At 31.9% G+C, this 26,725-nt stretch overlaps 1 protein-coding gene across 3 annotated transcripts in view; it reads right to left on the reverse strand.

The window, feature by feature from the left end:
• Nucleotides 1–1,418: 1,418 nt before the first annotated feature.
• U2SURP (U2 snRNP associated SURP domain containing) overlaps nt 1,419–26,725 on the reverse strand; it is a 46,004-nt gene continuing 20,697 nt past the window's right edge. For 2 of the 3 annotated variants that reach the window (XM_011364443.2, XM_011364444.2), the window contains exons 13-28: nt 25,769–25,812; nt 22,571–22,675; nt 21,500–21,566; nt 21,260–21,423; nt 19,802–19,964; nt 19,326–19,405; nt 18,347–18,434; nt 16,636–16,758; nt 15,376–15,532; nt 14,524–14,619; nt 13,764–13,830; nt 9,875–10,034; nt 7,753–7,863; nt 5,355–5,473; nt 4,006–4,182; nt 1,424–2,800 (exon numbers count right to left, since the gene is read on the reverse strand). In XM_011364443.2, coding sequence (XP_011362745.1) covers nt 2,662–2,800; nt 4,006–4,182; nt 5,355–5,473; nt 7,753–7,863; nt 9,875–10,034; nt 13,764–13,830; nt 14,524–14,619; nt 15,376–15,532; nt 16,636–16,758; nt 18,347–18,434; nt 19,326–19,405; nt 19,802–19,964; nt 21,260–21,423; nt 21,500–21,566; nt 22,571–22,675; nt 25,769–25,812 — 1,860 coding nt within the window. In that variant the 3' untranslated portion in view covers nt 1,424–2,661. Of the gene's footprint in view, nt 2,801–4,005; nt 4,183–5,354; nt 5,474–7,752; nt 7,864–9,874; nt 10,035–13,763; nt 13,831–14,523; nt 14,620–15,375; nt 15,533–16,635; nt 16,759–18,346; nt 18,435–19,325; nt 19,406–19,801; nt 19,965–21,259; nt 21,424–21,499; nt 21,567–22,570; nt 22,676–25,768; nt 25,813–26,725 lie in introns of all 3 variants that reach the window. The other variant, XM_023533157.1, reaches the window with a different exon arrangement.

Here is a 26,725-nt window from a genome sequence, read left to right on the forward strand (position 1 = left end):
TACTTTCTCTCACCTGTAGAAGAGGGAGATTAGATGGTATTAACCTGGTAAGGAATCTCTGTTTATAAATGTTAGGTTAGAGGGTAGGGTTCGCACCACGCCCTTTATAAAAAGAGTTGATAACAGAGAATTTCCTCTTATATGTAGCTATGGCAGAGGATAGTAATCGTCTATCACAGAGCTGTAAAAGGGCATTTCCTGTAACTACAAGGTCCTGCCTTTGAGCTTTGTAGTCAACCTGTAGAAATTCTGCTATCCAATTAAGTGTTCTTTAGATAGGAAACGGATGAATAATATGCTATTATTAAACTATGGTAAAATATCTACCCCCTGACTATTCACCAATTTCTGATCCTGTTAAACCTTTATAGAATCCATGGAGAATTAAACAGGCTTACTCTAGATATTTTCTCATTACGTAAAACTGGAAATAACCTATCTAACCATATCATTTGCAATTCCAGAAAGAAAAAAAAAATCCAATACAATCTAATACACACATTGACAAACTTCACAGAACATATTCATCAAACCTAAGCAATCCCCACCCATCCACCCAAAATAAAGCCAGTCTTACTTACTCCACTGTAAGATAAACAATGTTTGCTGTATCTAAATCCAGAATTAAAGATGTGCTAAATTCCATTGCAGTGGAAAATATACTACAAATAAGCACCCAGAACTGATGTTAACAATTTCTATTCACTCCTGCTTCTCTGGGATATTTTTTTAAAAGAGAAATAAGTATTCCTTGCAACTTGACTGGCAAAATCATTACCTGACTAATTACTTCTAAGGCTAGATAAGAAAGAATGATGGAATACCCAAATCACCAGCAACTCAATGTTATTATTTTTGCAAAGAAAAGTAATTATATAAAATTCCATTCTCCCAGGCAATGAATTAGGGAGAAAAATATGTAACTTCAAAAATGGCTCTATTTGTAGGTTTTTCAAAAACAGCACCAAATGTTCCATGTTTAATTATTTTGAGCAACTTTTAGAAATTAACATTTTCTAACAATATGGACAAACACAAGAGTGAACAAAAAAGGATAACTTTTAAGCAATATTACAGGTTGATAAGAACCACTAAAGAAAATAATCTAATTGGCTCATAGCTAAAGCTATTGTAGGTATAGCCAGTTTAAAAGTAGCATGCCTCAAAGCTCAGCTAATATACCTAACTTCTCAAAATCAAGGTACAGATGATTTTATTTTGTGACTAGGAAAGATCAAGTAAAACAATTTGAAAAGATATTTTCATATAGCAAAGATTATCTTCAAAAAGCACACTAACTCAAAACCTATTACTAGAATAGTTTTCTACTCTATTAAGGCGGGGGGGCGGGGAGGGGGACATCAAACCACAGTATAGTGTCTAAATGAAAAAATGAAAGCTAGATTCGCAAATAGTAGTAGTGTCAATTCAAATCCACATAACCCTTTATTACATCATATGTATAGCAATATTATGATCAACATTATACAAAGTTTCTTATTTCTTCCTCATACTGCAGCAATTTTTATTCCTATTATGTAACAGATCTCAACTCTGCAAATAGTTTAAATCAAATTTCTGCACCTTGAATTTACAAACCATTGGATGTTAGGTTTCCTGAAAACTATTTTATCTTTAAATTTTAAAGTTAAAGCTAAAACTAAATTCTTTTTAAAACAAAACAAAAAACTAAGGTGCTTTAAACAGAACCTTGCAGAAATATACTAATAGCAGTGTTTGAAAGACAGCCTACAGTGGACGATAAAAGGACAACTATCAAACAAAAAATTCTATGGTCAACTCTTGTTAGAAAACTTCTTTTATAAATAAACTTCTTTCATGATAGAAGATGAAATCAAAAGATGGAGATTTAATTTTTCCCTAATAATAAATAGTTGATTAGGACATAGGTTGAGCGTATTGAAATCATATTGTTCCTTTCAAAAAAGAAAAAATATTTTAGCCAGGCATTCCATTAACAAAACACTGTGCCACATTCACCTAGTCTTTTGATCTCCGGGTATTAGTATTACCCAAGAGAACCTCGTCGAAGAAACTCGTTGGCAATCCGACCAAACAGGAGTCTAAGGTCCCTTAATTTTTATAGTCATATTAGTAAATATAAAACTTTAGCTACTTGAACAATGGAGCTTGTAAAGTGCATTAGGTATAGAAACACAACAGAAGTGCTAAACTCAGTAGGATTTTAAGGGACTTGTCACCAACAGGGCAAAAAAACAACATTATAGTTTTCTGTTCAGATTTTATTTGAAATCTAATTCAAATTGTCAAAGCTACAAAAAGGGGGAAGACATCTGTATTATTTTTGCTAAGTCACAACATCCTAAAACAAAATACTACTACTGCCAGCAGATCCATTATACACATTTCTGATGAAATTCATTAGCACAATAAAAATTTCATCTTGAGAAACAGCCACAACGAAAAGTAATTTATACAATATAAAACAATGACAGGTCTACAGATGCAGTTACTCATGAGTTTACACATGCATTCACAACAAATAAACAAAAACCCCAGGAATGCTCTTTCATTTGACTTTTTGTTTTGTTTTTTTTTGTGTTTTTTAAAAAAAACAGACCGTTCAGGCACAAAACAAAATTGCATTTCCAATAAGTGACAGCATCTTAAAAATTTATGTCAGTGTTTGTTTTTCTTTGACTTTTTATGAGACCTGTGTGGAGATCGGGACTGGGATCTGGATTTCTTCCCTGATTTTTTAGGGGATCTAGACCGTGATCGCCTAGACCTTTTAGGTGTCCTTGAACCAGATGGTGATCTGAGGAAACAAACAAAAACAGTTTATCAAAGTACTCATGTGACCAAAAACTGACTATCCTTAAATTATCTAAAATGAGTTTTAATGGAGCACAACGAAAGTCACTGAAATAAAAAAGGTTGTTAACTTCCAAAATTTATACTTTGCCTACGATATGTGTACACACACACACACACACACACACACACACACACACGAATTTTGAACTTCCTATTCATTGAATTAGTGATCAATGATGGTGCATTTGCTTAAAAAGACAGATTCTTGAGCGTTACCACACTATTCCATTGAAAAAAAACCTTAAGAGGTAAGGACTGTGAATTTGTATTTTTAACAAGTTCCCCAAATTGTTGACAGACTCCAAAAGTTGAACCTCTAAATATACAAGATGAAGTTCAAAATGGCACCTAATATCATTTACAAAATTTTGAAAACATGGCAGCTTTGTAGCCTATCTTCTTGTGGGGAAAAGCATCAACTACTGCATATCATTCAAGGGAATCGTTTAAGACAGCATAATTGTCTAAGTGCTATTCATGAAGATTATTAAAACAAATAAATGCATGCACACACACATATGCACACACACACATGCAAGTGCCATTTAGAAAAGGAGAAAGTTATCTATTTTATAAAGATTTTACTAAAAAGTTACAATAATAAAGTTTTAGGATATAAAGCAGTTTTAGCTCTCAGGAAAATTCTTCTATGAGACCAGATAAATAAAACATTGTCTGAACCACTTTTCTGGAACTACAAGGAAAAAAGTAAACCACACACAAAATTACACACTGAAGCAATGTTATTTATTTCCACAAGTCTCTACCTAAGATCTTGCTATTAAGATTGCTGGGGGGTGGTGGAAGGGATGTATTTTTCTTTCAGCCTTGACAAAAATCAAAGAATATTCTATCGAAACTAAAGAACAGAATGAAAAGTAAAGCAGCTACACCTATTCCATAGGAAACACTGGATATAATGTTTAAAATTCTTGGCTCGTCTTTACTTATTGGAAGCTGCCTTATGTTTCAGTCATAAGGAGACTGGCATAGGGAGGTGGGAAGGCATAATCTAAAATGAAAGTATGTCTCTCTGGTTTTCTAAAATCTTTTAAAAAATGGCTACCAACCAAATTATTTTCAAAAGCTGGTGGAATGACAAAGAAATTGGTATTTGAAATATTGCAAAAAATGGCTTGCATTTACCTTTTGGCCTTTTTGCTAACATCTCTAGGAGAATCTTTGTGAGATGACCTGGACCGTGAGCTCTCTTTATGAGATCTTTCTGAACGCTCTGATCGCTCCGATTTTGGTGATGGGGATTTCACTCGTCTACCACTGCTACTGCGAGATGGGCTAGGGGATGTACTGTGTCGCCTTTTCCTATGGAACAAAGCCCCAAAAACATTCCATAAGTGAATAAAGGATCCTTCTACTAAATTAGCTATTATAAGTCCTACCAGTTTAGACTTTATCTTCGCTAATCTTATTAATATTATTTTTCCAACATTCAAAGCCCTTTATACCAAGAACAATTAAATCTTAAACACAAGTGGATCAAGACAAAAACTGAATTCAACTAAGTTGGATTTTCTTTTGCTATAAGAGAGATCGCTGGGACAATGGACAAAATTTCATTAAAGTCTCTGATTAGGTAAATTTTTTAAATGTCAATTTCCCAATCTTGAAATTTTTATTGTTAAATGTAAGAAAAAGGGACATCATGTTGGCAAGTTACTCTTAAATGGTTGGGGGATAGGGGAAATGAGAAAAAGAAAATAAGGCAAAAGTCGAAATATTTTAACATCTGAGGAACATGGGTCAAGGATATCTGGATATTCTTTATACTATACTTGCAACTTTTCTGTAAATCTGAAATTACATCAAAATAATAATAATAAAGCAAAAAACCAACAGATTTATTATTTAACCAACTAGTATAACTATGTTATTTGTAACTATCTGTAGAGTAACTAAACCAGAACTTTTTTATTTGCATTCACTTGGTTTTTATTAGGAAAACCTGTTCTACTGATTGAAGTGATTTTGTCTACTAAATCAGAGATTTGGGACTATAAAAGTAGGAAATAACTAAGAGAAAAATGATTTTTATCAGAATAAAGACAAAGTGAGAACCAAGTCCTTACAGTCTATGTACACAATCTCCTTTCGAGATAGGACTAGAAGACTCAAGTTTACCGGTACGAGTTCAGCAAAGAAGAAATGCTTCTGCTGTTGGAGGCAACAAGAAAGGTCTAACGAGCTGTTGAGTTATTTAAGCCTTAGGTCTGATATCTAATATGGTAACTGAATTCTTGCACTGAACTAAGGCTAAGTAAGGTACCATATGAACCATATTAAAGGGATAATGTTCCAGTTAACTAAGCCAAATGCCAACTCACTGTCCCAGCTAATTGCCTCCTGTAGACAGGAGCTGAATGTTTACCATGAAAAGAATACTTTTCTACTTTGTTGGAATTGGTGATGAAAATATAAAACACTACATCATTCTAAGTCCTGAAACCAGAACACGTATTAAATAAAAAATGTTATACCTTTCTTTTCTTGTTGGAGTACACTCATCTTTTTCCTTCTTGTCTTTGGAACGAGATTCCAATTTTTCTTTATCCTTCTTATCTCTTTCTCGTTCTCTTTCTAATTCTTTCTCTTTCTCCTGTTGTTTTTTTTTAAAGAAAGAATATTTAGTCATTAAAAATACCAATCTGGGTTAATCTCATTTATGTAAAATTATTTTCTCTTCTAGTTAACTGTTTTTGTAAATCACTACTAAAGGTATAATGCCATTTTTTAAAAAATACCAGCTCTTTCAGGAAAACTAGTCATTTCGTCTACTTAATCCTGAATAGTAATACCAGCGACAGCAGCTATACATTCACTGAGTGCTTACCACAGACCAAGTAATTACTAAACAACTTTTCATATCAGGTAATCCTTTAAAACACCCATAGGAATAGTACTATTATCTTCATTCTAGAGATAAAAAATAAAACTCAGAAAGGGTCATAGGTCAGGATTTAATAAGTTCAAGCCCTAGAGCCAAGGCTCATAACAACTACCTAGATTGCTGTTGCTCCACCACAAAAACTGGGAAACGCTAACAATATACTGACTATGCCATCTCAGACTACAATAAAAGTCAGTAGTGATTCTAATTGTACAGCAAAGTGACAATCAAAAGAGAGCTATTACCAAAGCAAGAGGCTAAAAAGGAGAAATAGTTATTCACAATAATCATCAATCAGAAAATCTTATTAGTGAGAAACAAGTACCAATTGTATTGGAAATTTTAAATCCCAATGTACGAAAGTACAAACTGACTATGTGACTATACAATTATATAAACCAGAAAAATAACTTATTTGCTTATCTCCAGCTGCTACAATTGCTACTTCTCACTTGAAATTAGGATTTCTGTTGATTATATAATTAAAGGAGTAGTTATAGACAATGAACTCACAAAGCCAACTTAGCTCTTCATTAACAAGAATTTAATTTCTCTATGATTTGTATGAATTGAGAAAGCTACCTGATAACTGATAAAAAGCCTATACCAGATGTTGGCTAACATTTTCGATATAGAGCCTGATGGTAAATATTTTCTGCTTTGTGGGCCATACAGTCTCTGTCAAACGTATTCAATTCTGCCACTTTAGTCCAAAAGTCACCATAGATAATATATAAGTGAAGGGGCATGGCTGTGTTCCATAAGTTTATTTACAAATATGAGGTGATGGCCACAGTATGGTGATCCCTGGTATACACCTTCAAGAAACATGCCCTCTTCTCCAACTGCAATCATGGAATGCAAGGAGAGTAAGACGGTAATACTTGTTTTACTACCATCAGGACCAATAAGCATCTCAAAATATAGTTTTCCATGAAGATCAAACATCTGTCACCACCTCCAAAGGGATTCAAAGGGTATATATACATAGCATCTTTTTAAAAAATCTCATTTACCATTTTCTAAAAATTAAAAATTAAAAATGATGCTGAGGAAACTGCCTTACTCCGGTGATCTACATAGGGTGTATTTTCCTGACTGATTGTCTTACAAGAATCAAACTAGTACTTTAACTTAACTATTTTAAACATTTTAATTCAATAATAAAGTGTAACAGTAGCTATTAACTCACAATCCTGCAAAATTGGGACTAACAACCCAGTTTCATAAAGAAAAAAGCAGGCTTTAGTGACTTGCCTAGAAGGGTACAGTATAGAGTGATACCAGGAATCCACAGGTCTGTGCAACATCAAAGTTGCTTTATCATACTGTTGCTCCCATCACCATTAATAGCTTCGCAGTGACTGTAATATCCCTTCTAGCTTTTTCTTATTTCTCTTTCTAGATGCTCTTTTTTATAATGAGTAAAGATACAGCAGTCCCAATAAAATTCCTGAGTTCTTTCAACAATTATCATGTGGGCCTCCTTGTCCAAAATTCTCTATATATACCTACATTTTTTTTATGTACAAAAATATCAGGTCCCTCAAAAGCTGAGAATTCACCAATGAGGTATTCCATCACTTTCAGTTCCTCCTTGAAAACAGAGTCCTAAATGAACTTCCTAAACCCTAATTCTAACTTTTTGTCTCTGTGCCATTTCTTATGGTTGCTAGTGTCTCATTGTCACAAATACTCTTTCTATAGTGTCTTCCAATCTGAAAGCATACTCTTAGCAGGATTTTCTAGGCCATAGGTAGTATCCAGAATAAAACAGTACATTGTGGCCCTAACCCTTTTCCTAGTTGAAATAATTATAAAACATCAAATTTCAAATATTCCTAATTGTCTACAAGTATCCAGCATTTACACATAAAAGGATATAATTTGAAATATACTTTTCCTTCATATACCAATATACCAGAATTCCAGGTAGTCAAACAAATAACTTTGGAAAATGAATATTATTGCATATACTTATTCCTTACTCGTTGAAGAAGTTTATCTCTGTAGTGTTCTACTTGCTCCTGAAAGCTCTGGCCTGGTTTCTTAGGTCTTTTTCCAGATTCCAATTCATCCTGAAACTTCATAACTTTGAGCTGTGAAATAAGATATTTTTATAATAAGTTTTTCTCATCACTATAGCTTCTCAAGCACTTCTTTGTTCTTCTTTTTAAAAATTCTTTTCTTTGAAAAGTGTGTAAAAAAGAAAAATACAGCAAAGTAGTAACTGATACTCAGTCAAAATATAACATCAACATAAAACTCCTTTCTCTAAAGGTCACTTATCAAACAAATTCAACTATGCAAAATTTTCAAGTAAACAAGCATGAATATCCACGTTCTCTGCACAGCCATATATGATGACTCAAAAACCATGAACTACGGTTCGTGCCCTTAATAACTTATTATCTCAACACAATAACAATGAACTTAGCATCTGATTCCCCAAAGATCTACATTTTAAAACTAGAATTTGGTTCATAGTCTAAGCCCAAAAGGATTAAGCTGTTGAGAGGTAGGCACCACAAAAGCAAGAGAAACAATCGCTGAGCATCTCGCAAAGAAAGGGGAGGTCAGATTATCAAAGAGCACATATAGTATGAAAATGCATGTATATAAGGTGTGTGTACATACATGTATGTCACATATATACAAATACAGTATAAAAATAATAATGTTCATAAAAACCATTCAAATTAACAAAAAGTTAAATTACAGTTTTCTTCTCTTTTAAGCCAATAAGGAAATAGAACATTTAAGAATGATCAGTCTGTTTTGGCATTTTAACCAGATAACTTCAGTTATCAAGAAAATATATTTTTATTGAACTCAATCTTAATGTTTCTACTCCAATAGTCCCATCAGGTCAGTAAGGCAGAGTTCAATAAGGTTGGCAGGAGTTTGAGTTAAGAAGGGGAATGGGCAGCTTGAAAAGGGTCAGCACGTATGTTTACTGACATACATCACCTTATTTCCTAAAAATTTTATAAACAATATAATAATATATCCCAGGAAAAATGAATCAACTCTCCATGTACAATTAACACCATACTGATTCTGCATAAGGTTAAAAGAAAATGTTTTCTCTGTTAACTTTTTGGCCTGGTGATATCTGAGAAAAGGTGTACCAGAACTGGTACCAGTGCAACAGTGAGAAGGTGGAGAAGTGGAAATAAGATAACTAATGTGGTAGATATTATCAGTTAATAAGAGGAATAGTGCTGACACATAGTAGGCATTCAAACTGTTAAATGAACAGAGTATTAAAATTAACTCTCATGTACACTTTTAGATTCTGGGCTGATTGCTACACTATTGCTAACATTTAAAGGGAATGTTTCATCACCTTGGGGCAAGGAACTGAAAAGTTTCCATTATAAAACTCTTCCCTCTATGACATGTCTGAATACCTTTGGTAATAGAGGCATTAAAAGAGAAGGGATAGAGGGAGGAAAAAGTGTGCTTGAGATAGTATGTACTCTCCCATAAGTTTTTTCTCTTCTTATTGTTAAGCCCCACTTAATGTCTACTCTCTCCCTATTACTAAAGGGTACAGGAACTTAAAATTAGGCTCCTAAAATAAAATGTACACATACTTGAACATGTGAGAATGTTAAATTTTTTTGTTAAATAACTAAGAACACTCAAAATGTAATGGATTTCATAATGCCAGATAGAATCTATTCATTAGAATCAGTATCTTCAGAGGATCTCCTATGTGCCAGGCACTGGAGAATAATAAACAAAAAATAGACACAGTCCTCTCCCCTAGTGGAAATCACAGCCTAGTGAGGAATACAGACATTAAACAAACAGCAAGCAAGGAAAAAAAAAAAACAAAAAAACATAATACACATATGACAATACGTGTAAAATCACAATAGAGATAAATAGGGAGAAGTAAGCAAATCCAAAAGAGTTAAGAAAAGGATACCAGGAAAGAAGAGATGCTTAGACTAAAAGGGCTGAAGGAAGTCAACTGGTATAATGATTTGTAAGCAGAGAGGAAACAGGATATACCAAGGTATGATGCCAAGAGGGAGCCTAGTTCAGAGGAAAAAGTGAAAGGCCAGTGTGGTGTAGTTTAAACTTCACTGCAATACTAACCTCGATTTCACGAAGTTTAGCTCGTTTTTCTTCACTCATTTCAGAGTACTTAGAAAACTTGGACTCGGTCATTTCTTCTTTGATTGGATTAGAGTACAAATGATGTTCTTCGGATTTGGAACTTTGAGTATCTTCTTCATCTTCACTTTCTTCTTCTTGACTTTGGAAATAAGCAAAATATATTGTATGTCAAGGCAGCAAAAAGAAAGTTACATTTTATAGTCTGGCTCAACTGTCTTATAGCTTAAATAAGGTTAGCAAAACATAAGAGGGCAATTCATCACTAAAACATTTTTTACAAAATATTTGATCAAATAATATAGATAACTTTATAAAACTCTTATGTTTCCTCCATAGAAAAAGTTTGCGTTTCACCATAATCATAATTTTTAAAATTCTGCTTATGTTAATATTATGCGTGCCTTTCATTTTGCAACAAACCTTCCTTGTAGCAGTTAAATAAAATAATTGATGAGTTTTACATATTTCACAGTTCAGAGTGATTTCATAAAGCTTAATGTTTAAAAAGCCAAATGTTTACCCTTCCTTCAGAACCTAAAAACTAGAAAATACATGAGTATGAGACACAGAGTTGCTATGAAACAATCAATGCAGCACTGATTAGCAGTTAACCCTAGGAATAAAGCAATGTATAAGTTTTAAATATCAGCACATACTAGTAGTCATGTCATTGATTCTGAAAGTTGTACTGGTTCTATGTAAGAGAAAAATGAAAAACTAAGTGACTATCATGAGTAGGGATACAAAAAAGAAAAAGTCTCCTTTTCTTCCAGACATGATCTAATGGAAACAGAAAGGCAGGCAACTGTGTAAAGTTGGTCATCATGCTGCTATAAGTTTAACAACATGTCTTTGAAGCGCAAAGAATGAAGGGGCTTAAAAAAACATTGTGTGTTCTGGGACTGGGCTCTGTTGTGTGTATATGTTATATCTAGGCAAAACAAGTCATCTGTGTACAAACTCAGAATGTTTATATATATAAATAAAATTCCTTATAAACAATATTGACTGTGATACTAATATTACTGGCATAGCCTAGAAAATATGCCATTTCTCTTTAATATTTGAGCCTGACAAGCCCTTATATGCTGGTATTTGGGTACTAAATACATTCTACTATAAATAGGAGTCCTTAGTATATATGTGTAAAACTATTCATAATAATGTAAAAACAGTTATAACCAAAATCTTTCCAAATAAAAATTTAATTATTTTGGAGTCTGATAATAATACACACAAAATGAGAAAATTTTAAGCAAGGCAGATTAAAAATAAAGTGCTGGCAATTCAGAATCGGAAATGACATGATACTAAAATAAGATCATGCTACTTTTTAATTTCTCATCCAAAAGTCCTTTCCAGAACATTACTCAAATGTTTCATAAGCTTTATACTCTGAATCCATAAATCATTAGTACCACCTAAAGATACAACTCAACATAACACTTAGGTAGGGAGAACAGTCAAAATCATCTTTAAAAAATTATATTCTTTTTGGAAATAAACCAAATTTTCATTTCTCATTTTTGTCAGAAACTTCCAAAATGCAGTTTTTAGTTAATTTTTTAAAACACAAGAATTTCTTGTTTTATGGTGCATAAAATTTTTACAAGTGTTTCAGATGCTTTTAAATAAACTATCTGTGTATGTGTGTATGTATAAATGCAGATGTTTACTGAAGGACTATTCTGAAAAGGGTCAATCGATAAGGATGTGACACAGTTAATTAAATTGTAATAGCTATATCATGGAAATCGCTTAACCAATTCCAGTCTATTATTTACTTTTTTTTTTTTTTGCAATTTCAAATATTACTTGGTAAACATCCTTGTGCACTTATCTAAATGCTTGTTTTCAATCACAGATTAATACAGAGTAGATATATATGTAGAGACTGACATGGAATAACACCCGTGACACACAAGATTGAAAACTGTGGATCACAGATTAGTATGTACAGTGTTATATAGTTTAAATAGATATGCATGCTATTACATATACAGAGAATATATTTAGATAGCTAGACACTAAATATTAACCACATTATTAATATTTTTTAAATGAACTACACTACACTTCAATAATTTAAAATCTATAAATACTTTACAATTGCTATTTTAATTTTTCAAGGCCTGAGCAGTATGTTCTAATTGGTTTCGACTTCAGCACTAAGTTACCAATTCTAGGTTCAGATCTCATCACGGCTTCATTTTGCTCTTCTTTTAAAGAGACGGAAATTCAAGACTCTAAATTCATATAGAATTCATTACAAATTTAGTTAAATTACTATTTAGAACTTTTCTCCAAAGCATTCGTAGTGCTATTTATTTTTTAAATCACATTTCTGTCACAAATGTAATAATTACTAGTTTCAAAAAGCAGCTCCTTAGTAAAAAGGCATTTTGGATTCAGCCACCAGAGAGCAGTAGTGAGACACAGGAGAATTTCAAGGATTAGAAAGTTATATGTGAAAGTATTTTCCTTGCTTTGTACTTTCAGAAAAATTTTATGTTATTATTTATTTAGAGCTCCTAGGAAAAAAATCAAAAATATAAATTATATTTTCAGTGACCCATGCTTTAGTGTAAGAATGCATGATTTATTGTCAACACTAAAACGCATTCACGTTTCAAACGTTAACACAAATATCAAATTTATGCAAAAAAATTAATACAAAACCATCTGAACAGTATTTGAGTACTGCAATGGCTTTTCTACCCTATCTTTCCTCTAAATTAATTATTTTATAAGTACACATACTCATTTTTAAGCAGTGATTCTATAATGGTGAGCTACACTTATTAAATGTTATTAAATGATGACATTATAGACATAAAAATGGTTAAGAAAACCATTGTTTTAAAGTAAATGGAAATGTTCACAATTCCTGTACTTCTAAACAGCCTCAGATAGTTATTTCTATCAGCAAACCTATTTTGTAAACATTCTGTCATAACCATTGCTTACTTGTTCCAATCACACCAATGTTTCTGGAAAGACATCATCACTGTGGCCATCTTTCCCTCATCAACTTTTCCTCAAATTGTTTTCACAAATGCTGATCAATCTCATTTCCTTAACAATCTAAATGCTACTAACACCTATTTATTAAATCCATACAAATGCCCAAATTGTGTTGGGACGCAAAGGTCCCTTTGTTTACTCTCCCATTTGAGAATAAAAGAACAAAGATTAAAAAACAAGCAAACAAAAAGACCCGTTTTGTGTTCTTGACACCATCTCTTCATCTATTTAAAAAAATTAACTTCCTTTGCAATTATTTAGAAAGGTGTCAAGTGCTCCAATACTAACTTGCAGGAGAATTTGGGAGCAGGGGTTCCTAAAATTATATTCATTATTAAATGCAAAAACAATTTTGGGGTGATTATCAAAGAGCAAAAAATTCAAAACTATAATCTCTATATAAATTTTTTTTCTTTTTAATCTTAGTTATTCTGAGGTTTTTACATTTATATAACATCATGGAATGGTCATAATGCAGTATGTTATTTTTTAGCAATGTATAATCTAAGTATAACTTTCCCATTCACATTTTAATAATCACTTAGTGAAGCCAAAACAATATTTGATGACAAAGATCTGAAATAAATGCAGGTGACCACTTAGTAACTATAACCTAGTATACAAAAATAAACTCAAAAGCAAAGTGAAACCAAATGCAGCAAGACCAGAAACCAAAAGCTCTTTATTCATTGGAAAAACAATGGAGAACTAAAAATGATCCTTGTGACAATTTTTTTAACAGTGAAATTTTCCTCTTCCCTATTATTTCAAGAATACCTCTTAATGAAAAAAAGGAGCATATATGCAATGAGAGACTGAGTGTATTCAAAACTTAGATTCTTACTTTTGATTTTCTTCTTCTTCTGATTCTTCATGCTGGTCAAATAACTCCCATTTAGAAGTTGTCACAGCTGAATGGAAGGGGGGAGTAGGGGGTGGGAGAAAGATGTAATTCCATAAGGTAAATTAGCATTTCACAGTAGTAAAGTAGAAGTGCAGCTTTAGAATTGAAATTTTATATTACAGAAGTTATCTGTGTTTATTCTTTAAATAGTCATTTCTACGTGCTAAATCTATTTCCTTCCTTACACCTACACTATAATTTTATTAAAATTCATGAAGTAACAAATAATGTTATCCTTATTTCTGTGCTAGATGGTTTAGATTTCATTAGAACCTAAAAATTTAACTATTATAAGTACTAGGATACAGGAACAAGTATTAAAAGTAGATCTCAACTCCATCTAATAAGTCAAGCAGTGTCAGAGGGTCAAAGTTTGGCATCTCTGAAACTGATCTCTAAGTAAGATTTTCAAATAGGTACAGCTTTCCCATCTATCTTTTTTTACTGAAATGCCTTAACCTGAAAGGTTTTTAGTGATTTCTCTAATTACTCTCAAAGCATCCAAACTGAAAAATCTAAGAAAATTATAACAGCAATCACCATGAAAACTTAGCCACCAGACCTAATTATGGTAACACTGAGTCTTAAGGTTGAAACATTCTAAAACATAAAAGGAAAACATACACATAAACACACACCAACAATTAATTTTAAGTACTCAATTTTTTAAAGCTCAGTATTTATTGTGCTTTTTACTCACCCTGTGCTTCCAATTCAGATTCATCTACCGCTTCCCATTTTGATGGGGCGACTTTAAATATAGGCTCATTTTTCTTTGAGTCTTCAGTTGCATCCACTATAGAGGAAAGATAAGCCATTACCCCTGACTTTTAGAGGATGATCTAAAGAGTTCATGGGAATCACTATATTATTAAAAAGTAAAATAAAGCCACACATGTACTAATAATTCTAGTGTCAAGAACAAAGATTATGACTGATCCAATTCTCTGCATCTGAGGTCCAATTTTTAAATAGTATGTAAATCAACTCAGAACATACAGGTTATTATTATTTCAAGCAAATGGAGAAGTAAAAAAGTCTTTAATACTTTTACCTAATTATTTTTAAACTACGGAATTCACATATTGTTCAATATTTTAACATATAACTTAAACGTACTTAAGATTGTGTATAATTCCTATTTCCAAAAATGATTTTAGGCAGCTATGAAAACTGAAACTATTAGATAGGAAAACTAATAATAAAAACAGAACTGATAAAACCAGGCACCTGGGATTATGAATACAACTGAACACAAAATTTGCCTGACAATTAAGATAAAAAAAGAAACTTATTAATATTATAAATGGTTGACCATCCTTACAAAGAAATATGACCCCCCCCCCAAAAAAAAAACCCTTTTTATTGGCACAGTTAAATGTGCTACTGGGTATCTGAATTTAAAAAGCCAGAAATAAAAAAACAGAATAACGTTAATGACTGACACCTTAATCAGAAATTATGACCTTTTCCATATAAACTTGTGTGAAAATCAAATTGTTCTGAATCAAACTTACTAGCTAGATTTAATCAGTTTGAAATTTGTACTTACAAGGCACTCCATCAAGATCATCATCAAAACTCTTTATAGGGACCCCATCGAGATCATCAATGGGAGTAGCATCAATAGGAATTCCATCCACATCTTCTAGAGGTGCACCATCCAGCTCTTCCTCAATGGGGGCACCATCGAGGTCATCTGGTACATCCTATAGAAACAAACATTCTATAGTAATATTTTCTTTTATTTGCTGAAGTCACATTGCTACAGATTAATTTGCAATCCATACAAATTAACCGGCTAGATACCCACATTCCGAGGCACAATTTCGAGACATGATAATATAATATTTTATCATCCATTCTGACAAATAAGTAGTCATAAGTAAATTATTTATCAAATATTTACCAAGTGCTTATTGATGCCAGGTACCATGTGAGGCACTGAGGATACAATGATAAGCAAAAAAACAAGCCTGGTGCCTTGGTCCCTCCTGTCAGAGTTTAGTATAATTTTTTTTGTGTGTATTTAGGGGTGGGAGGGGGTGGGGGAATCAGATAATCACAACAATATACATATAACTGCAACTAAGATGACTGCTACAAGTAGGTACATCATACTATTAGGGTATATAATAAATAGATATATATAATAAATAGGTTTCACCTAAAGAGATCAGAGTAGTCTCTCTGAAGCTATGTTTAAACTGAAGTCTGCAAAATCTCAGGTAAAAGCAGAGACATTCCAGAAAGAGGGAAAAATATGTACAAAGGTCTATGGTAGAAGGAAATACTACACATTTAAGAAACTGAAACAAGGACTATGTGGTTGGAACAGAAAGGCCAATTAGGAGGATCTTGTAAGAGTGAAAGTTAAAATATGATAGTTGGATTAGGATTACAGAAACAAAGATAAAGGATTTAAAAAACTATTGAGATAAAAAGCAACTATCATTGTGGTACATCTTTTCACGTACATATTTACTTATATAGTTATCTTTAATGAAATGAAATCATACTATATAAATTGCTCTATTACTTGCTTTTTTCTACTAATATAAATCTTCTCATGTCATCAAATAAAAAAAAGTCGCCAATTTTCACAAAAGTATACAAAAGAGAATTTCTCTTACACATAATTTCAAACTCCTAGGCTCCAGTAATTCCAGCAACAAAAATCCACTATTTAGTGGTAAAGAATTTTAAGTATTTTTCACAAGGAAATGTTACTTGCATCTATAACACATTACACCTCCAGTGTATCCCCGGAAATAAATTTTAAAATAATCAGAGGAATAAACTGAGTGCCTACCTCTGTCTCCTTTTCTTCAATAATATTTACAAGCCCTAAGAATATATTTTGTAATTTGATCAAAAATGGTTCTGGATAAATTGCCCAATCTTCCCATGCTCTGAAGCAGGTCATTACTCGTTGCTAAATAAAAAGGAAAAAGACAACAAATTACTAGCTAGGACAATATATCTCCAACTTCATCTAATGAGAATGACTATCACAATTTGCTTAATTTTCTTTAAACCAACATAACTTTTTAAAAGTTAAAGAATAACTATCATTACCATGTTTTCAAAAAATCGATGTTACTTTTCAGTTAAAAGGAAAAACTCAAATATAATGAAAAAGACAGTAACTGTTTGCCCTTGACCACCTAAGATCAATGTCCCATATACCACTATTGGTGCACAAGAGGCCACGTTCTGGGAAACAGTGATAAAAGCTTGGTATCAGGGTAGCCAAGTTTTGACCTAAATTCCTTATGGTGCAATGAAGTACTTCCTAATTCTGGCTAATACTTTTCTCCGTCCCATCCCTAAACTTTTCTATATAAATTCTGACTTGTGGTCAAAACTTAAGGTCAAAAAATTTTTGAGTGGAGTTGTTTGTTTGAACCTCCTAAATGGTGAGGGTCACTGAGCATCTTCCCGAACTAAAAAATTTCCATAACAAAAAAATCTTCTCATAAAAGTATATCTATTTATTTAATTATAAGGTATTTTGTTTGGCTGTCCTCAACATTGGTTTACAACTGAAGAAGTTATAAAAATTAATAACTGCATATACTTTATAAACATGAATAAAATGTATGTTCCTAATCTAGCTAAATTATAAGTCATGTGCTGCCTAACTGGGATACATTCTGAGAAATGCATCATTAAGGGACTTAATCATTATACAAACATTATGAAGTCACTTACACAAATCTAGAATAGGCTATATGAAATAGCCTATTGCTCCTAGGCTACAGGTCTTTACAGCATGTTACTGTACAAAGTAATGTGAGATTAAATCATGCACAAGAGAAATGCAATCAGGAGATTTACGAGGCTGCTGGATAACAAAACATACTATTTTACGGCAAAAGTGTTTTTAGTAGTAAGTAGAAAGAAAACACTTTAAAATAACGACAAAAGTATAGTACAATAAATACATAAACCAGTAATAGTCATTGATTATCATTATCAAGTATTATGAACTATACATAATTGTACATGCTATACTTTTATACAACTGACAGCATAGTAGGTTTGTTTATACCAGCATCACCACAAACTTATGAGAATGTGTTGTGCTATACAATATTATGATGGCTATCAATCACTAGGTGATAGAATTTTCCAGCTCCATTATAATCTTACAGGACCATGCCACATATGTGGGCCATCATTTACCAAAACATCATTATACAGTGCATGACTGAATACCACTACAAAACAAGTGATATTCTGAACATATTTTGTGAAGAGAATATTTAAAACATTTAAATAAAACACTTAAAACTAAAACAAACACTTGACAAAATAACACTGGGTAACATATTTTAAATTTGGGGGCATTTTTTGATACTGAAAGTAAAATTGCAGTAAATTTTAGAAAAATAATTTATGAAACTTGAAAGTTATAACTTGCACTTGTCTTAAGTAGTTTTCTAGCCCTCCAATGTGCTTCCCAGGCCCTAGCTCTCATAAATAACACTAAGGCAAACATAATAAAACAATAAACATACCTTAAAGTTTTCGGACTGTAAATGGCCTTGAATTGTACGATAGGTAGCATTGAGGTCTGAAAATATCTGACATAACTTTGTTTCAAAACTGAAATTCAAATAATATATTTTTTACAATATGTTTAAAAATCACTATCCATTTCAGCATGCTAGCCAATGAAGCCCATCCCAGACTTAAAAACTTATAAACTAATCAAGTAATTCTTTAAAATTCAAGAACTAAGTATTTAAACTCAAACTATAACTGAGCTGCTTTACCTACGATTCTGAATTTTTTTCCTGCAAAATCCCCACGAGTCTTAAGTAATAGATCCCTTGATTAAACAGGAACTTTACATCTAGGATACTTTGAGCCATCTACTCTGATCTCTTTGGTTTATAAGATAGCAAGTGGAAAAGTTAAGTGACTTGCCAAAGGCAAAAAAAAAAAAAAAAAAGCTAACAGCAGAGTTCAGATTAGGACTCTCATCTCCAAATTTTCCCTACTAGAGAAAAGGAACTCCAGAGAACTAAGGAAGAGTTACATATTAATTACAGTAGAGCAACACAATTTACTACTGCATACAAAAACATAAGCAATGAACTACAACCAATACAATGATGATCAGAAGAGAACATAGAGATTCCAGTTAATGCTCTGCCTCTGGTTCCTTCATGTTTGCCATTATTTCTATTGTTTCAGCTTATTTATTATACGAATAACTAAATTTGCATTAAAAGTAAAGTTTTTTAACTTTCTATATGTCCTCTTATCAAGTTAATCAAGAAACTTAAAAACTTTTAAAAACCTGGTAATTTATCTTAAAGTGGTTTACTTCAATAAATGCAATCTGACTTTTTAAGAAAGCTTGGACTATGAAGAAATTAAAACTATTTCTTATTCCTGGAGGGTGTTAATTAACAAAACAATCCTCTTTTCTGAACTCCTTACCCTTAAATATTTTATTTCAGGAATATCAATTTACATCATTATACTTACAATTTTCTATAATATGAAGCATTGGCAACTTTGGCAGAAGAGTTGTACAAAACATCAGAAACCAAATATAATCTGGCAATCTAAAATACCAAAAGATAACATAAAACCAATTAAAAATAAAACTATCAGCAAACAATGTATCTAGAAAAATATTCTATACTGAATATTTTTGGAATCAGCATTAGGCTACTATTTAGCTCTAATTTAATCATCACAACTAATTAGAATAGTTGTAAGAAATTCAACATCACGACAACCATGACTTTGGCAGTGATATAATTTGTAACTCATTTCCATTTCAACCTGTTAGTAACTTGTGTCAAGTAACATAATAATACTACATGGGAAAGATTTCTTCAGTCAAGATCTTGAGGCAAAAAAGAAACCAATTTCAATCCAAAAAGAAGTCAACTATTATCTCCCTTTTACATTTACATTTACATTAAATGTTCCATAAGGAAAAATCATTCCAATACCTTTTTGGGAAGAGGTGTCTTTAAGATGGACAATGACTCAGTAATGCAATCCACTATTTCTTCAGCAGCTTCAGCATTATTAAGACAGAAAACCATTGCATCTCCAATATCATTTTTCCTTGGAGTTAACCCCCGCAGAATTTCCTCTAATTTATCCCTCTGTCTGAACACAAATTTTGTAATCTTATAAATATAGACAGAAATTTCAAATGCTATTATAGATGCTGCTCATAATTTCTTTAAAACCCACTCAGAAAAAACAATACTGAAGACTAAATTGTGTTAAGTCTGATTTGTAATAAGCTCCCCAAATAAGTCATATTTTTTTCTGAAGAATTTGTATGAAGAAGAATAATTTTCCTGGCCTGGAACTAATAAATGATTCCAGTGATTTTTAGTTTACAAATTAAGTAAATTTAAAATCATGGGCATTTTTTTTCAAGTCTTTGAGAGTATCCCAGTCATATTAACCCATTACAATGAAAAAGAACCTTCATGTTCTTTACTCTCCTTTAAAGGAAGTCTGTCTGATATTTTAGCACATCTCCAAAACATTAACACAGGCAAAAGCAGGGGTTGACAAACTTTTTCTGTAAAGGATCAGACAGTAAATATTGTAGGATTTGCGGGCCATACAGTCTGTCGCAGTTACTCGACTCTGATACTTTAATGCCACAGCAGCCATAGACAGCATGTAAAGGAATGGGCATGATTATGTTCCAGTAAGACTTTATTAACAAAAAGAGAAGGTAGCCAGATTTAGCCTGTGGGCTGAGTCTGTGAATCCACTGACATAAGAAATGAAGAACATACATATTCAAAAGCAAATATATTCTCAAATACTATAATTCTCCATTACCAAATACTCTCACACACGATGCATCGATGCAACTAGTATTAAGTGAAGTATATAATTCTATATGCTAAAAATTCTTTAATTTTTTCCATGAAGTATACAGAACTTACTCTGAACATTTAATAGTTAAATTTGTTTATCCTTATTAAACCAGTCTAACTGCACTGTAGCAGTGCTCACTGAGCACTAATAACATGCTGCCATGGTGGCCACACACTGCAAGCTCTGTGGAGAGGCTTTGCATAGTCAATCATCTGACCTCACTAAGCCATACAATCAATAATTTTTCCTCTTTTGTTGCATTTAGAGAGGCAAGAATTCTAAGGGACACAAGATAATTTCTGTAAGAATCTTAAGTATCCCACTGTTAGAGAATCACTGCTTAGATCATCACTAATTTTATCAAGAGGAAGAGGTCAAGGTCAATAGGACACACACTTATACTTACTAAGATGCTTAAAATTACAAAACATGTGACAAGGTATGTTACTATCTTAAACGTTCACAAGTAAAAAAAACATTTTATGTTAAGGTTAACATCATAAGACCATTAATTAAAGTAACTTCTCTGAATATTTAACAGAAAGGGGAAAAAATCTTACTCTTCTTTAAGTGCTCCCTTTTTACTAGGCTCCTCTACAAAAGCTTCTGTTTCTTGTTCTTCTGACATCCCATGCAAGTATGGATTTAATGGTGGTGGCCTCCAAAAAGATCCATTTTTGAACATACGAAAATCTTCCGTCCGCCACTTAGTTGGAGAATCTCCCTAATAAACATCCAGAATGTTATTAGAAAGCTCTAATACCTCAGTCAAAATTAACAAAATAACTAATTCTACTTGCCTGCAGAATAGAATAAAGTTTCCATCTATAGTAAACATGGGCTGGTGTCTGGTTTTCAAATAAGAACCTAAAATAAACATAAAAAAACCATTAAACACCATTCTTTAAGAACAGTATTCCAGTAAATATAAAAAAAAATAAAAAATATTATTTACCTATTATTTAGTTCTAAATAAAACCAAAAGCAAAGATCCCAGAAAAGAAATCCTCACCCACTGTAATGTGCCATCTATCCCCTTCCTCATCCCAGCTCAGACTGCCTTCAGGACTGACATTAATACTCAAAGGTATGTACACATTTTGCTGAGTCTTACAATCAATTTTATTGAACACTTTGTGTCAGACACTGTATCTGGCAATGAAGAGATTTTCTCAAGTATAATTTCTAAAGTAATAGTTTTTAAACTACTTAAGAGTGTTATATCAATGTCTTAAATATCATTGCTATTCAGAAGATAAGCAATTTCCTATAAACCTCATTTGTTCTAATATATCTGACTTACAAAAGCCTTTCATCGAAAATCATAATGAAAAGTATTTTCTTCCTAGAGAATGCTAAAAACAATGTTATTTAATTAACTAAATCAAAATCAGAGAGAAAACTGACCCAAGCACATTCTAGTCCAATTTCTAAGGCTGCTTTCTCCTCTCATTTCCAAAATAACCTCATACTTTTAGAACTTTATTCTTGGAAATATTTTTAATTCAAAAAATGAAGTGAAAAATTCCATGCTACAACATGGATAAACTTTGAAGACATTATATACTAAGTGAAATAAGCCAGTCTCAAAAGTATAAATACCACATGATTCCACTTATATGAGGTATCCTAAAGTAACCGAATTCAAAGAGACAAAGTAGAACCGTGGTGCCAGGGGCTGGGGGACCAAGGAAGTTGTTGTTTAAGTGGTAAAGAGTTTCAGTTATGGAATATGAGAAAAGTTCTGCAGATAGATAGGATGATGGTTCATAACAATGTGAATGTGATTAATGCCAACAAACTTTACACATAAAAATGATAAATTTTGTTATATGTATATTGTATCACAATAAAAAAAAAAAAATACACACCTGAACATGGGGTTGTTGATTTCTCTGTTCATAATCATAGCTTCAAACATTGGCCCTTCACGTACAACAAACTCTATCATTCGATGTATCAGGGCGAGCAAATTCCTACAACAACAACACAGTTAAAGAAAATGGATTCAGACCTACTACTATATAAAACTACACTTGACCTAAGTTACTAAAATTGTGCAGAAAAAAATTGTTCTGCTAACATAGAATTTTATACCAAAACAGTAACCTGGAGCATATGTTATTGCCTTTAGAAGGAGTGGGACAGTGGGGATAGGGGAGTGGGAGGGGAAGGAAAGGTAAAGGAGGGTGGGAAACCACAACATAGCTTCATAGTAATAAAGATTAAATTTTCTAAATGCCATTTAATTTTATTTCCCAAATGCAAAACATTAAATTGTGAATCACGACTAACTGGAAAGCTGTAAATATATAAATATCAGTAACTTAGAGCTTACATGTTATATCATATCCATCTAAAAACTTACACACTATCTCAGTTTTAAAATATTCCTAAACCAAGCACTTTTGTGGTGGTACTGCAATGTTATATACATGACTATAATTTATAAAAATGGAAACTATTTAACAAATTTAAGGCCTGGTTTAATAAAAAATCCATCCAACTCCTGTGCTTTTCTAGTACACATACAGCAGACAGAGTTTTTATTGAATCTGACCTTTAATGAGGCAATATCCCTTTGGACCACACTTCAAATTAGGTCACACAATTCATGACATGTATAATTCTGCCTGTGTATTATGAATCAATGAAGTAATTATAATGTCAAAGCTTTAAATTAAGTCCTCGTTCCAAAATATTCCAAAATAAGGGACATGGTGAGATGCCCTTCCCATTTTTCCTAAAAATTACCTTCTAATACTTAAGCCAAAAATAAACATATGTAACTTTTTAATATTTATTTTATTGGTTAGGTTTATAGAAAGTCTTTATTTTTAAAATATGAATCTGGGTCCTAATATCATATTAGACTCCAAACAGAATTTTGAGACATTGATTATGGTGTCAGGCAAAAAAAACTCAGTTTATTACAAGCTTCTTTTGATTTCTCATTTCACCAGTCCCCCAGCATATAAAGCTGGCAAATAACAATTGGGAAAAGCAAAAGGATATTGGCTCTTGGTACAAGGCACACATTAAATTACACCTTTGGCATTCCCAGCTCAAATTAAGTTGATATAACTGCTAGAATATAAATATGTAGTTATAGAATTAAGACATCTTTTTTTTTTTTTTTTTTTTGGTTCTATAATGCCTGCTTCAGAGTTCATGAACAGCAATTAATCTCATGGTGATTATAACTATTGCTCACAGTTTTCAAACAAACCTACTTAAGTGGACACTAAAATCTCTCTAGAGTAGAAAAATAAAATTTTTTGACCTCCTAAAGGATCCTGAAAGAGGTCAAAAAAGTTATATAAAGTTTTATATCTTTACAAAGGGAAATTATATATTTAAAACTACTAATTCAACTTGAAATTGTTAAAAACAAAGTTAAAATCATTACTTAATTTTAAATCTAAAAACTATTTTTCTTTTACAGAAGTATTAATTGCTCTGCAAATTTGCAGTTGATATGCAAATGAGAATGAATTATTCTCAAATCCATAGTTAATAACATTATTTTGAAGGGAAATAACATGAAATTATGATTCAGTTCCAAAACTCCCACTGGTATGTGACATATTAAAGTGAAGAGAAATTTTATATATAATATATAAAATCAATCATTAGGTGGACAAATACTATATACCCAGAAATTTGTATGAATTAAGTCAAAAGCAACTTGACTTAAGTATTAGAGATAGATGAAAAAAATGGTTTAGCAAATTTAAAACAAAGGATTCATTATGAGTCAAGACTTTTTAGCAAAATGTATACTCAAAATTTTATTTAGAAAGAAGCTGAGCCACATGTAAAGCTACTACTTGATATATGTTTTTTGAATGGTACAAAAAACTTTCCTGTGAATGCTCTATCAGTGGAAGAAAAAAACCCACTATAGTTTTAAACAGGCTTGTAACTGATAAAATCTGTTTTTAGAAATTTAAAGTTTAAAAGAAGCTTTAAAATGTTGCATATGATTATTTAAAATCAAAATCTGACAATCAGTTATTGCTAGCCTGAATTCAAGACTATTGAAGAATTATAATCACACTTGCTCCTTAAGGATTGTGTGCTTCCTATCTCAAAAACGATGACTTTTCTAATAGAATAAAATAGTGTAGTACAAAAAGATGATATATTTTAAGTGCATTATTTTATTTTAAAATGGTAATTATCTTATTCTGGGCAACAACAACAACAAAAAAAAAAACAAAAAATGTTTCTCAGTTATAATAAAACCACATTTATTGGAGTCGATCGTACCAATGTCTGGTCAAAAACTGTATACTTTCCCAATCCATCCCATGATGTTTTCCTGGTCCCCCGCTGCCGCAGACAGTTCAGCTGGTGTTGCTCACCAAGGCCAATGTCAAAGAGAATTTGGTATTCTTTTGTGTTTATTTATTATTCAACCAGTGTTGTGTTCCTGTGTTTGGGAAAAGGCTTAGCTTGACTGAGCAAGAGCATACCTAGAGCATGAACTCTTCTGCTTTAACATTATATTGAAAAAGAAAAGAAAGGAAAATAAAAGAATTCCAAACATCTTTGTTTATCATGAAAAAACAGTTTCTAGTATGTTCAGTGTTCATGGAAATAACAGAAATTCCTTCTAAAATCAATCAGAAAATAAAAACAAAACTATGCCTTCAATAAGGTGAAATCCAACTAAGATTGCATATTAAACACAGATAATTCAGAAACAAAAAAATAACAAATTGTATCAAATTGTAACATTATCTAAATTTTAAGATACATTTAAAACACCTATTTTCTCATCACAACAGTCTAATATTAGACTAAATATTAAATCTATTAAATACATTCTAATTATTAAAGCTATAAAATTCCTTACATTGATAACAATAAAAGCAAAAAAAGATAATGATACAAAATTGCAAAGTATACTGAAGTTGGTTAAATTTCACATATCCCCCCAAAAAGTACTGGGAAGGAACCATTGCTCAGTCAAGATATTACCTTTTCCTCAACACCATTTTTCTTTAATTCAGAAGGGGATATTGTCTATATTTAGATCAGTAATAATAAAGAAAAACATGTACCTTTCTGTTGGGATAACCACTTTGACTATGGCTTGCGACAGAGTCTGTATATGAAGTCACATCAGATAATAAACATAGAATATGTGAGTATTGTTAACAAGTAACAAGCAAAAATATACATATGCATTGAAAATACTACACATCTAATCACAAGTTTTGCAGGCAATCACTGCATTTGAAGTAATTATACACTAAGCAATTACACAAAAACAAATGGATGTGTTCAGTGAACAATAAATGTTCACCAAATGCAAAGAATCAGAACATTCCTGCCAGAATGCACATCAATGCACTGAAATAGGTACTACACTGAGAATTATCAGATAAAGATTTTAATTTGTGAAATAATTAACTGTTTGCCTCTGACCATAATACAGTTTGCTACTTTGTTCCCAAGCCTTTAAAACCAGCCCTGTCATTTTAAGTGGAATTAATTCATAACAGAACCAACAAATTCTTATAACTTGAAATTAAGTTGGTTTTATGTTTAATAAAAAGGAAATACTCACCCTTTGCTTTTACTAGAGTAGTTAACATTAAAAAAAAAAAAAAACATATATGCTCTCAAATAATCTAATAGCTAAAATCTTGAAAACTGCTGCCATCCAAACAGTTTAACTATTTAGAAGGTTTTTCTAATTGAAAAGTCACTTAACCAAATACAAAGTATCACTTTCTCAGAACAAAGTAAATTTAGGATATGTACTTAAGCACACTGGATACAACAGTGGACAAAGGGAAAAAAAAGACTTAATAGTGGTCAAAAAGGAATGGTAGCCACAAATAAAAATATGACCTACTTTTTCAAATAGGGTTTCCATGGGCTAAGGCAGGGAACACATCTACTTATTTAAGAGTTGCCAAACAGAATTACACACACATTTTCTATAAAATTGTTGAAAAGAAACACTACCACAGATTTAGTATTTACAAATAGATGCGGCCCTATGTACATTT

The sequence above is a fragment of the Pteropus vampyrus genome, unplaced genomic scaffold (genome assembly GCF_000151845.1).
Source record: "Pteropus vampyrus isolate Shadow unplaced genomic scaffold, Pvam_2.0 Scaffold97, whole genome shotgun sequence".
Taxonomy (NCBI): domain Eukaryota; kingdom Metazoa; phylum Chordata; class Mammalia; order Chiroptera; family Pteropodidae; genus Pteropus; species Pteropus vampyrus.